This window comes from Ostrea edulis, chromosome 7, assembly GCF_947568905.1.
Source record: "Ostrea edulis chromosome 7, xbOstEdul1.1, whole genome shotgun sequence".
NCBI classification, from domain to species: Eukaryota; Metazoa; Mollusca; class Bivalvia; order Ostreida; family Ostreidae; genus Ostrea; species Ostrea edulis.
In genome coordinates, this window is record NC_079170.1 from 49840876 (window position 1) to 49855495 (window position 14620).

Consider the following 14620-nt stretch of genomic DNA (forward strand, 5'->3'; position numbering starts at 1 on the left):
GCAGCATGCAAATAAACACACAAATGATATGCATGCTTTAGTCTAAAACAGAAACTGGAATACGTCAAGAATTTATTAATTTATAAATCTACAAACTTTTAAAACTCGAAATCGTGTTTTTTAGATTTAATTTTCTCTCTCCGTATTGACGAAATAATATGTTCTGACCACATACTCCTCAACTCCATTAGAAACTTAAAAAGTACATCTGTGTGTAACAGACAACATTAATACGTATTGATAAGTGTGTGTTGTTTTAAGTGCTCTGTCTGGATCCATAATTTGCTACGTGGGTTTGTGAGAAGCCAATGAATAAATGGATATCAAGGAGTTGAATGACACAATCTATTTTCCTAAAATGGTGAATAATATAGCACGGGTATCTACTGTATATAGCCTTGCTTCCGATGCAGCTTAATTATCGGTATTTTCGAGGTAGATCAAAGCTCTGAGATTAAATCTGCAATGAATATAACTTTGTCATAACGTGTACATATGAATCGGACATAACAATCGTGAATTTACAGCTTTGTCTAAACAAAAAATGTTAAATTATATCTACATGTAATGATTAAGTTACAGCAATAATGCTAGATGTTTTCAAAAAAATGCTTTGTTTGCTGAATTTAAAGAACTGCTGGCTCTTATTCTATCCTGTTTCAATGTTACCTTTGCTGTCTGAATTCAGGGTAACACTATCAACATTACATTCATTACTCTATAATCATTGTCACTAAGATTAGAAATTCGTTATTGTTTTGCTAAGTCGCAGTTAGTTATTTTCTCTTTTTCATTAAATGAAATTTTTGTAATTGTTAATCATGTATCTTTGTTTTATAAGTTATCTCCATTGTTTAATACTATGTATACAGGAAGCATAACATATTTTCTTCCAATCATCTTTCATCCGCGATCAGTATGCAATACATGTAAATCGTTATGATTTGTAAATGCTATTTGCATAATTACCTATTTTGAAGCCATGCTTTATGCTTATATTCATATAAACATTACTTTCTATTTCAGTCTCTGTTAAGCAAAGTTGACAGCTTTTGAATGCCAGTAAATGTTAAAAAATGCTGGTTTAATTTGTAGGATTTACATTCCCAATGTTTTTGCCTTTGATATACCTACCAACTGTACTGATAGTCATTTTCTCGTGAATGCGTTCAAGTTGTAAGCGATGCGCTTACAAATAAAGATAATTATAGATAGACAGATATATATATATATATATATATATATATATATATATATATATAGTACGTCTATTTCAAGGAATGGGAATTCCGAGAAAAGAGAGTATATTTAAGAAATAAACTCCAGTTTTGTAAATACATGAGGTATGAAATGCAACACTTCATGCTAGCATACTTTTCATGAAATGTTAATGCGCTCATGACGTAGGCCAACGTGAAACTTCGCAATGCACACTCTCTTGTAGTTTCAAAATTGAAATTCATTTGTTAAAAGAAGGCGCTGTAAACAATGCGCGCATGAATATGGATAAATATAGTACGCTTCATGAAGCACACCGGCGTGAAGCGTTGCAGTTCGTACCCTCACGTATTTTCATAAATGAAATTTATTTCTTAAGCATTCAATGTAACAGGTTTTTTTTTCTTTATCTTGAATTTTTTCTCTCTCTCCAAAGTTATATAATCAAGCTCATCACCAAATGTTTTCAAATTATAAAAGCTTTTAAACTTGAAAAAATATTAGAGAATCAATTTTTCCCCTTCCGAATAGTTGCATGTAACTATAGTGTCAACGCTTGTACTATCGAAAATCAAAGCAAGTTAAAGTATTCGATATGTTTACTATTGAATGCTACTTTACGTTTGATAAAATACTTGGTATATTATATATCTTGATTCTCATTCCTGGCAGTACTTGCTGTTGATACTAAGTTTTCCCCGATGCTTATATATATCCCTGTACTGTACAAATGAAGACCAGGACAGCATTCTGCGTGTTCAAGAAACTTTATGTGGAAATCGAAAGAGATAACATCAAAGTCGAAGTTAAAAACTGGGACCGAAATTTATGATATAGTAATCCCCTTTGATGAGGAAATAAAAGAATATATATCGATCAACGTTTTAGTCTCGGGACATGGTCTCTGAACAAATAAAAAGAAATCCTAGAGCATTTACGTGTGCATGTATGCTGTAAATAAATATCAATACCAACTCAAGAGCATGGGTTAGACCATACACCTAGGACTAAAAACGTAACATAGCTAGTCCTTGCCAAGCCTGGGAATAAACACCGAAGGGAGATTGGAAGGACCAATGTAGACATAGAGAAGAATTCTCGAACGATCCATCGAATCAATATCCTGATAAAAAAAATTACATATATGTTGTAGGTAGAAAATCATTTCCAGTGGCCACTTTTCTAATTAACATTAGAAAAAGATGTACATTGTAAGCTATCTGTTCTTGTTAATTAAGTGAACCATATGGATTTTTATATGTCATGCAATTCAACGATTAAAGAAATTTTGCATTCTGTTATGAAGTAAGTTTTCAATCTTTGCATGTTTTAGTTGCAGGGCGTCTATATTATACAGATAAGGCAACCAATTCTTTAACAGTGGCGTCCTTCAAACATCGACTACATGTATATTTTAATTATGCTTCAAGTCGTGTAAAATACCTAGGATTTTTGTACATCAGATACCGTTTTATTTGATTAGAATTTAATGCAAAAATCTCAGTTTTAGCAGAGTATTAGCGACAAACAACACTTTGATTTGAAATATTATGATATCATTTTAAAAAAAATACCAGTTTACAAAACTTGAATGTTTTTAAATATCATATTTATTATCACTTTTCATATATATATATATATAAAAAAAATATATAGTATGTACAACATATCAAATTGAAATTTCAACGAACAAAATTCTTATGTAAAAACAACATTAATGTAAAATCATTGATAAATGGCGTACGGATTGAGTGTTATGTCTTGCCTAGTGACACAAGCTGCGTTCACACTACTGTAGACATTTCCGCTGCTATTGGTTACTGTGTTGCGGTTCGAATGATTCAACATATCATACTCCGTGCAATCGTATTGTTTGTTTTCTTCTGTGTTATTTTTTCTATCTAATGCACTATAACTATCATCCAATTCAACTGTTTGCTGGTGATTGGGATAGTTCACCGGAAGTGACGAAACCACAACTTGGTTCTCCACCACTGAATACACAGATGGATCAACATGTGGCTGGTTTCCTTCTTTCACTTCGTTCAAAGTATTGAAATTATGCTTCACTCTGTTCTTTATTCCCTGTGTTTTATAAAGATATTACAATCTCAATATATAGTACCTGGCCATAAGTGTTTCACTATATATTTCATTGAAAAAAACATATTGCAACATTACTTGTTGCTCATCTTAATGGAGATAATATTCTTAAAAGTACAAAATTGTTTGTAGTTTCATCGCATAATTTCAAAATAATGTTATTTGTAAGCGTTACGGTGAAATCACATTTCAAGTGTAGAATTGAAATTTTCCGGCACAAATTTGTGAAGAATTTATAGTATTTTGAGGTAAAAAAAAAAAAAAAAAAAAAAGTTTGCCTTAATGATTTCATTAAGTATCCTCAATGATCATGGTATCACAATGTGCTTAGAATCACGGGAAAGGAAATTTTGAACAATATCGCATTATAAGTGGAAACATGACAATTTGGACTAAATTGACCCCACCATAAGTTTTTATAAAATTCGTTTGTTTTGTTTTTTCGATAAAATATATAGTGAAATGAAACGATGACTCACTTAAGGCCAGATACTGTAATTTAGAATTACGCGAAATCTAGTATTATAATACAATAGTGATATTCTAGTATGTTTATTCATTATCTTAAAACTAAAATAATTTTCTCGATATGCAACTGTAAACCAGCGTATAATTGTGAACTACATATTTCATTTAAGCAGGACCATCAATATCAATAGTTTAAAAGAGAGGTATCAATTAAATGAGTTCGACGACAATAAATTACGGTCGCCGGGAGTGATGCAAGCTAGTAAAGCTTGGCTAACCGTTCTGTTGTAGGCTATTACTCACATGTGACGGCTTTACGACATGTTTCCAAACATCCTTTACTTTTGATTTGTACACCAAACAAAAGACCAGGGATACAATGATGGCAAGACCAAAGAAAGTGGGAATCAATACGGCATGTAAACCCACTGTGTCCTCTTGTCCTCTAACAGTCGGCAGGGCTGAAAAAGACATTCAAAGATATATTTAAAAAAAAAAAAAAAAACATTCAAGAGATTTATTTCTGCTGCGTTTTGTTACGTCCTTCAAGAACTTTCGCTCATATTGAACAGTGACCAGAAATACGCGAGAGAAGTGCCACAGCCTATTCTTAGCGCTCATGACCGTGGCAGTGAGGGTTCTTTAAAGCGCCAACGCCTTCTGCGACCGGGGACCTCCGTATTAAGGTCATGTCCGAGAGACACGTGACTCTCACTTCTAAATGCCAAACGTTTAGCAAAGAATTGCGCAATGACAACTTATGATGACGTCTTAGGTGTGAAGCGGCCATGGCACGAGTGTGGCTCGAACTCACGACCTCCAGGTTACGAACCGAACGCTCTATAACCTCTGAGCTACCGCGACTGCTTATTGCTTCTCAATAATTCATAAATGATGTATCAAACAAACTTGAAATATCTCCCGGATTAACCAAAACATTATATGTGATACAAACTGCGACCACGAATGACTTCTAGATAAGGTTTCTACACATATATACGTGTTAACAACAACAAAAAACCAAAATATTCCTCTTCAAAGTTCTCAGCAAAGTGTTATCGTATGAAATAGGTCAATTAGAAGTATATAGACAGTTGTTTATCAAATTTGGACCAGTTGATAGAATTATAATCAAATTGTATTAATTTGTAGATATAGGCTAGCAATTCCTTACAAGTGTGCCAATAAATAAAATGTGCCCTTATTTCAAAATATTGCCGCAAGTAAGCACACCAGCATATGTGTTTTTCTACTTAAAAATCAGATTTTCTTAATTCTACACTGTAAGCTATACAATGATGAAAAGTTTCATCAATATTGATACGTACACTACAGTTGTACATGTATATACATGTATGTACTATATTCTATATGGGTGTAATACAAACTATGAATATCATACAATATTGTACGATATTTCATGCAAATATGTATCTAATTTTTATCTGTTCACATCCCGTGGGGACCCAGGTTAGAATAGGTCCTCATTACGCCTTGCTTGTGGTAAGAGGCGACTAAATGGGGCGGTCCTTCTGATGAGACCGCAGAAACCAAGGTCCCGTGTCACAGTAGGTGTGGCACGATAAAGATCACTCCCTGCTCAAAGGCCATAAGTGCCGAGCATAAGCCTAAATCTAGCAGTCCTTCACCGGCAATGGCAACGTCTCCATATGAGTGAAATATTCTCGAGAGGGAAGTTAAACAATATTCAATCAATCATTTATCTGTACACTACATACACAGTTATAGTTTATTCAATTGTTTTATATTTGTATCTGTACATTGCTCTACATGTAGATCGTAGTTGTAACTTTATTTATAACTATTTGAAAATGTTTAACATGACATTAGTTCATATTTATATTGTGATCTAAATACAGTGTAATACACATGTACGGTAATAAACATATCATACCTTGGTAGAATAAATCAACATACTAGACAATACGTATTTGTATAATTTGCCATTTGAAATGAGGGAACATGCATGGTGTGATTACAAAGGCACATTCAAAAAGTAGATATATAAGAATAAAACGATGTGCACAAGCAGCCATTACAGCATTTTCTTTAGCAGACCTATGACTTAGAAGGCATGACACATGCATACAAACATACGTGAATGATTCATTCTATTCAATTTACAATGTCGGAAATGATGACAGATGAGTAAAGGCCACGTGACATTCGGTCCATTCATTTGTACAATATGAAGTGAACAATTTACAATGCGTGACTCCACTTGTTGCATCCGTTTCGATATACATGTATAAAAGGAAAGAAATACGCTATAATATAAGTATAATTAAACTTACATGTTTGGTTATTTTTCCCTATGATTCCACTTCCTGATGTCGTTGCTACAAACATTAAAAACATTTTTACAAAGGACTGCTAATCATAAACAAACCAAATAAACCCACATCGAATATGTCTATAATATGTAGCTTATTGCACATTATACCAAACCCAGTACAATGTAACGTCTCCATATGAGTGGAAAATTCTCGAGCGAGACGTTAAGCAATATACAATCAATCAATCAATCAGTCCAATGTATTCTTTAAAAAAAAAACCCACATCGAATATGTCTGTATATGTACACTGTAGCTTATTATAAGATTAAACATTCTTTTTTGAAGAATTTATCGAGACATTTTACTCAACATCGATAAATTTTTCAAAAAGAATGGTCAATTCTTATAATTCCAATTCGTTCCCTGTATTATCAACTTCAATAATTTGACTACTTTCCCCGCACTATGTTGTTTGTTTTCAAGCGCGTATGTATACATAGCGTTTTTGGATTTATTGATGTGTAAATTCTCGTTTAGATTTATCTTTGTCCAATCAAAACAATTGTAATAAATAACATTGGAATTATTGCACATTATACCAAACCCAGTCCAATGTATTCTTTAAAAGAACAACCAATGTATTCTTTTAATAAATAAAAAAACAAACCATAGCAATCTATTTAAGAATCGCATAGATGGCAGATATTTGATTATCTTTATATAGTTATATAAGGATTGTATCCAACCATGACTTCGTGTATCACGGGAACTGCATTTATCATCGAAGTTGATGAAACATGAATACGATTTTATGATATAAACCCATAGTACTCACAACAATGATTTTAAAAGCCTTCTGCGCTATAAATCATATAATTACAAAATTCCCTGATTTTTAGAATTAGATGGACTGTGACTTATTTGAGCATGTTTTTCTTATATTACATAGTGCAGTGTAGATCAAATACAACTAGGGGCTTCATTTATAAGAATTAAGTCAAATCAAATATTTAGACATACATGTATATCATAGAGTATATAATGGTTTGAGCCATGTTACTATGGAATAATTCAAATTTGTGGGGCTACATTTTGTTGGTTGCCCAGAAGTTACAGATTCGTTGGGATGTAATTGCCTGGATATGCTTTATGTACAATGTAACATCATATGAATTATGTGTATCTGTTTCGATTTGAAATTCGTGAGAAAGGAGTAACCGCGAAATCCACGAAAATTACATTTAATGCTTTCGGTGTATGTTCTAAAGAGAAACGCAAAATTCTGTCATTAGGTAATGTAGTATAACGATAACTATTTATTATCCAACTGTCTGTTAATAGAGTACTTAATCATTTTACATTGTTCTTTCTTTATTTCCTTGTGCATGTACAATGTAACAGTTAAACTATTGTCCGGTCCATAAACGTTTGTATGAAAGTCAAGTGCTGTATTGAAAATAACTGTATATTGTTATAAATTACACGATCGCGGTTCTATGATAAGTAGATAAATAAATTGGATAATAAAACATTTATTGAATAAATTTACTTTGATTTCAAACTGCAGGACATGCACAGCACATTTTGAAAAAATGACGCACTTTCCTAAAAATATTTTTAGAAGGTCGATGATACACTTTGTAATTAGTCATATTTGTTTATTCTTATGAAATACGGTCTGAATTTTTAACTGAAGAAGGTTTATTATTGATCAAGTATTTCCTTTACTTTGAAGAAAATATATGGAATCTACATGTATATGTCCATGTGTACATGATGCACTCTTTTTGTAGGACTCGGCCATATACATCCGCTCGATACTACATGTACCTGCGCATCCTGTTACATGATCCGCCTATTTACTACATGTACCTGACCACTCTGATACATGATCCGCCTATTGGTGGGACGCACCTGTTGGAGAACTTGCAGTTTCTCCAGTAACTCCAGTCCAACTTGTTGTTCTGCTGGTCAAGATTTGTGTTCGAGTTCTTGTTGTTGCTCCAAGAGTTGCTGTTGTTCTTCTAGTTGAGGAATCTGTTGAAATTTCTTCGTTATCTATATTTTTAAAACAAAACAGGCTTTAAGTTCTCATTTCTTTTTCTTTTTTCTTATAGCAAATGCAGCATTGAAATGAGAAAAACATAGATCATTATTTTAAAATCACTCCTACTGTAATTATCAGAGAGAAAGGAAAAAGAGAGTTTACCTTCGGCTGCACTGCTTGAGTCCTTTCGCCCTCTCATTTCCTAGTTGGCAATGTCTCCTGTTTTAAAATTCACAAATGGTCTACATAAATTGATCGTACATGAATATTTATACACGTTCAGCCTGCGATGTACAAGTACATAGTACTTATAACATCTTCTTAGTCTATGCATACTGCTCCTCTCGCCAACTTAATACATGTATGACTCAAAGCCACGGATACTCTAGGCAAATTACATGTAAACCTAATACACCTAAATCATCACACTCGTCTTTTAATTCGTTTCATAAAATGTATTTGGATAGGTACTGTTATTTGATATCAAATTGTGAAGAAAAATATTTTAATTATCTACGTATATCTAACTACACACATGTAATACATATTCTGTATGACTATGTACAGGTTAGTCTGCTAGCATAGCTTGTCACACAATGCATGCTGTGCAAGCGGATCTAAGGGCACACTTTTAATCAGATTGTTTACATTTACTTAACATCTTTGGTTGACGAATGAATTATCTAACATATATCTTCATGTATATGGAAATTCCGAATTTGAAGATAAAAAGTACAATATGAAATGGAACTTTTCACAGATAGAGGAGCACCTCTTCCACCTATTCAGAGTAAGCAGTCGAAACAGTTACGTCTACTTTTCGCCCATTGTACATACTGGGTTTTTTCTTTCCAAAACGTGGTTTGGACACTTTATTTACGTCTCTGACGACTAATATTTAAAAACAAAATATGTCAAAAATAGTTTTTCAGGATTTTTAGATATTTACATCTGGAGAAAAGGCTTTTGCAAAATAGTGAATCTATTTTCATGAAAATACAAAATTTTGATATTTTGATGGTTACTATAGCAACTGTATGTTTTGCCAAATATCTACAGTAACATATATTTTTTTCTACAAATAGAGCTATGATATTAAACGGTGGGACGGACAACTCTGGAATGGACATTTTATCAGAGTTACACCCCTTTTCTCCTTTGGCTATCAAGTCGAATTAAATAACAATCCATGGGCATGGGGTTTCTTCGCACCAAATAAATTTGTTTTGTAGATAATGGGGATTTTCACCCCGTCTGAGAGATTTCGTATCCCCGTGGGGTTTTTAGGGAACCCGGAGGGGGAGGGGGGTTGTAGGGTTTTCTGAGAAGTTTATTTTTAAACATAAAATCCAATGGGATTTTTACCTTTGACTTCAAATATCTGAAAAAGTAAATGAAAATCTGTTCATTTATTGCAAATAAACTCCATGGATTGGAACATGTATATAATTCGACTTCATAGCCAAAGCGGAAAAGGGTGCGCAACTTCGGAAAAATGTCCATTCCAGAGTTGTCCGTCCCACTATTTAAAGACCCATCTCATGACCGTATGGTCGATGAAAGTGTAGGCGGAGCCTAACCTGAACAGATGTTTTTACCTGGAGTGGCCAGGGTCTTCCAAGGTGTTAATTGCTATATCCCGTGGCACTCAAAGAAATACACTGAGACGGAACGTGTTAGAAATCTACCTGTCCGTGCTTGAGGAATAAAAATCTATACGCCTTCAATTCATGAATAATACATGTATACAGATATGACATATTTTATTTTATTTCATGTATAATTAGTTTGAGGACGTTAGCCAGTGGAAGATTACGAATTTGTTATAAAATTATCTTCAATAATGCTACACTGTCAAGGAGTATATAAAGTGTCTGCAGATATCCTCACGGTATACTGGAATGTTCTTTGCCCAAGGATTCTCTTCGTTTTCCCGGTCTGATACTGATAAGTTCCGGTGGACTGTCTGTCGACATTATCGTTCCTGTGACAAATGGCTAAACCCGTTCTCATGTTGTAGGAATTGTCTCCTAACTGGGTCCTTTTGTCGTGAAACATGTTGAGAACATTATTGAACGACTCAACATAATAAGTGTCCAATGAGTGCACAAAATCTTCTAGAAACTTGTACACCACGAACCTATGAATTGCGTCTGTAAGAAGTTTCTTCGCAGCAGGATCCATGAGGATAAGTTTGCTTGGCTCGTAGTTTGGGTCTCTATTACATCTACTTTGGGGTGGGCATTTATGTAGTGCGGATCTAAATCGCAGTTTCTCTTAGACTATTGCACGTGGGTTCTTACCGAGTGGACTTTGTCAGAAAGCTGCGCATGACAAGTATTTCCGTGGTGTTTGAGCGCACTCATGGCCACTTTGCACATTTCCATTTCTACGGACTTCGCAGCGTGCCAGGTATCGTTTTGAGCGATAGTGTCTGGTCTTTCCTCGCGAATAAACGTATTGATGCTCGTGTTCCTGTCATAGGCATGGATGCGGATAGAAAGTGGGCCACCAACAGACGATATCTCGCTGTCAAAGAAGTCATATAATTTCCTTGTTCCTAGCAGATCGTGTCTTTGTGTACACTGGTCATCCTATTTTGTGATGTGCTGCTCTTTCAGACCTTTGTTGGTCTCCTGGCCGATACACACAACGTTCGTATCTTTCGCATTTCTCCTACCCCCATGACGAGCATCGGTCAGAATTGCTATCGCACCATTCTCATAGGATAGTCAAATTTCCTCTTGAAGTGCGGAGTCACATGCACGGTCTGTAGTGAGCTTGACTACCTCGGTATATTATGCCATCAGATCACGCACATGATTTGCTGTGGGTGTTAATCCAACCCATACATGTATGTACCAGAACTCGTTTCTGAGCAAATTGGAGTCGTTTCTATAAATAGCGCAGAAATAGGGTACTCTACATGTATGTGACCTACTTTTTAATCTGGTGGCACCACCGTTTGACAAATTTTGACAAAAACAAGAATATGTGTAGAGGACCTTTAGTACATAAACTTAATCACTATCAATTTTCATTAAAATTTGAAAGAATGTGAAAAATGACCCTGCTCCTTTTGCAGTCTTAAAAAGTCCTGAAAAATTCAAAAATAAAAATCAAATGTCGTAAAACGTATTTCTCCAAGCAATGCTCTGTCTTCAAATGACTAAAAGAAGCCTAAATATTGCATCATGATCTACTAAAAGAGGAAGAATTACATGCAATGCAATCGCACTATTTTGCATTGAGTTATCTCCCTGTAGGATACCCAAGATTTTGGACGCATTAAAGGAAGTGGGATTTCCCTGTGTAGGTGGGATTTTGTATTATCTAACCAATTAACAAGGTTAATCGGTCATTAATTCATAAATGCACCAATAGAAATACGTTTCTGAAGGATTTAACTTTTTGGGTAATGTTTTTCCATTGAATTTACCAGCAAAAAATCTGTGAATAATGCAGAAATAAAGGTAGTTTCATAGAAAAGGTTTGTAGTAAATACATGTATGGGCTTTTAACACCTAAACAAATGTTTTGGGTATGCGATATCGGAGTATGTCTTTCGTCTTTGAAATTCACACGATACCAGTATGACGTAACGTACGTGTAAATACCCTCTATATCATTATTACATTGTACATGTATCGTACAGAGAAATAGGATATATCGGTATTTCAACTATTATCTATTTGTATTCACCTAATTTCTCATTTAATTAATATCCTTACTATCTGAAACTGAAGGTGACCATCTCATAAATAAATTCGAATTTTGAAATGGACTGTTCACTGCGTATGAGTACATTCATTCATTCTTTATTTCCTCCCATGGGAGATTACATGAAAAATAAAAAATGAAATTATTAGAAAATTACACAAATAAATATGAAAATACATATCAAAATACGAAATCAACAAATAAAACAGAAATGGGAGACAACCTATGTACATCAATTACAGAAGATGATAACAAGATAGTTGACGAGAGTGTTGTACAGTTGATGTGTAACTACATGTAGGTAGAGTTAAACATAGGAAAAAGACGTAATTTACTATGGTCATATGTGACGCGCAACTGTCTGCTGTACATTGCCTAAAGTGTTTATTATCAAAATGCAATCGAAATGTAAATATTTCAGGTTTTTTAAAAGTACATTGTGTATGTTTGTACAGCAATTAAACGTGTATTGATATCCGTTTCACAACATTAAGGAACAAATAAAAAACGGCAATGTGGTAATATATAAATATTGCATGTATTTGAGGGTAACATTGAAAATTTTCACCCCGAGAAAACCATTGTCAACCGAGGCGTAGCCGAGGTTGACAATGGTTTCTCGAGGGGTGAAAATTTCAATGTTACCCTCAAATACATGCAATATTTGTTTTATTATACTGAATGGTATGTAAACTGGGAAGCAGAAAAAACTTACGTCTGTTGACATTTGATCAATCACTGTCGTGCGATATTTCGTATTTCGATGCGGGTACTCGCTTTTATTACAAACGCTCAAACGACGGCGTCTAGCAATCTACGGCGAACCGTACGCGCATAAATTTGACGCATGTGATAATTTTTTATAATATCACCCGTTGTCAAGTACTGTTACCCGTTGCTAGATACTATCACCCTGAGTCGCGTGTTTTCTGTTCTCAGAGGGTAACAATATGTTTTTTCAAATGCTTCTCGACCAATCAGGTTCGAGTATTTTACATGAAAGTATAATAAGACATATTATTACATGTATATCTATCATTTGTTAACAGCTGGAATACTGATATTCACCACGTAGCAAGAATTTATGACCGAACTAAACATCTAAAATAAGATAAAATGTTAAAACAAAGCGCTCAGAGACTATAAACCTCTCCATCACAGGAACGTTCGCTCAGAGACTATAAACCTCTCCATCACAGGAACGTGAAACTGGCCCTTATTTCTAATAACCAATATAGATTTTCTCATCATACATAATGCACATGTATTTCTTTAATAAATCAAATTGAATTTACATGCAGATTCTACATTCATTTGTGATTTTACATGGATGTTAGCCGCATATTTAAACTAGATTATTGCTCCTTCAGAGTCAATGGATTCTGAGTTAATGGATAATTATCTGCATTCTGATTGATTAAAATCCCTCTGCTTTTAAATTCTAAATTATTCGTACATGTTTATATAGAACTTCACATGATGTTAAACTTAATATAATTATCAGGTTCCTCCTCATTACACTCAGATTTCTAATTCTGTTTTCTTCGTGTCCAATAATGAAAAGCTTCGTCATATTCTGCTTTGCATTGATTGTATATTGTTTAACGTCCTTCACAATTTTTTTTCAATCGAATGGAAACGTCACCATAACTGGTGAAAGGCTGCAAAATTTAGGCCTAGGCTCGGCGCTTACTGCCTTTGAGCAGGGAGAGGTCTTTATCGTGCCACACCTGCTGTGACACGGGGCCTCGGGTTTTGCGGTCTCATCCGAAGGACCGCCCCATTTAGTCGCCTCTTACGACAAGCAAGGGGTGCTGATGACCTAATTTAACCCGGATCCCCACGGTATTCTGCTTTGGATAGAAAATTAAAACAATCGTAATAAAAGTATTTCCGTTTATTCATCGATATGATAAAATAAGTACATGTATTATCTGGATAGAAAATTAAAACAGTCGTAATAAAAGTATTTCCGTTTATTCATCGATATGATAAAATAAGTACATGTATTATCTAACTCCCGAGAAAAGAATTGACATCGTGATTCGTGCTTGGTAAATATAGCCTACATCATTCTTAAGTAGCTACATGTAATAAGCCATCATGACCTCATAAAAGTCAACACCTACATGTGTATATAACCAAAAACATGAGTAGTAGATATATGCCGCAGTACGTACAGCAGCAGATCATTGTATAAAGCATATATTAAAATATAATGTAATAATACATCAGTATAGTATGCTATGGAAAACTGTAGTATGATTCAGGGGTACACAAATGCTACACATTCCATCACACTTCCAAAAACTCCAGCTTCAGCAACTACCACCCGTTCCAATATTCACTGCATTCTTACCAGCTAGAAGACCAGTTACTGGTAAGTAATCACAGACATTTTTTTTCTTCTTCTACAACACAATCCTAATCCTGAACAAGTAGGCAGTCACACAAATTAATTCAAACAGAAAGAAATCATCAGGCGGTGAACTAAAAGATGCCATTACTTAAGGACAGACACACAGATACACACATACAGAGACAGACGCACATGGACGTATATACCCACACACAGACAAACACACATATACGCTCACGGACTTATACATACACACACACAAACACACATGTATATACCCACACACAAACAAACACACATATATACCCACACACAGACAAACACACATATACGCGCACGGACTTATACATACACACACACAAACACACACATATATACCCACACACAGACAAACACACATATACGCGC

General features: G+C 34.4%; 1 protein-coding gene across 1 annotated transcript; it reads right to left on the reverse strand.

The window, feature by feature from the left end:
* Window positions 1-2810: 2810 nt before the first annotated feature.
* On the reverse strand, window positions 2811-8515 carry LOC125655262 (uncharacterized). Its single transcript, XM_048885503.2, has 5 exons — window positions 8296-8515; window positions 8001-8144; window positions 6105-6149; window positions 4093-4250; window positions 2811-3303 (listed from the first exon to the last, which is right to left on the reverse strand). The coding sequence occupies exons 1-5, from the start codon at window positions 8330-8332 to the stop codon at window positions 2944-2946; spliced, it is 744 nt and encodes a 247-aa protein (XP_048741460.2). The 5' UTR covers window positions 8333-8515; the 3' UTR covers window positions 2811-2943.
* Window positions 8516-14620: the final 6105 nt, after the last annotated feature.

What these genes read in the sequence shown, in the direction of transcription:
- LOC125655262 (XM_048885503.2), bottom strand. Translation starts at nt 8,332, where the DNA reads ATGAGAGGGCGAAAGGACTCAAGCAGTGCAGCCGAAG. An exon ending in AACTGCAAGTTCTCCAACAG is followed by an intron (nt 6,150 to 8,000) that starts GTGCGTCCCACC and finishes TAATGTTTGTAG; the next exon opens with CAACGACATCAGGAAGTGGA. An exon ending in AGGGAAAAATAACCAAACAT is followed by an intron (nt 4,251 to 6,104) that starts GTAAGTTTAATT and finishes TGTCTTTTTCAG; the next exon opens with CCCTGCCGACTGTTAGAGGA.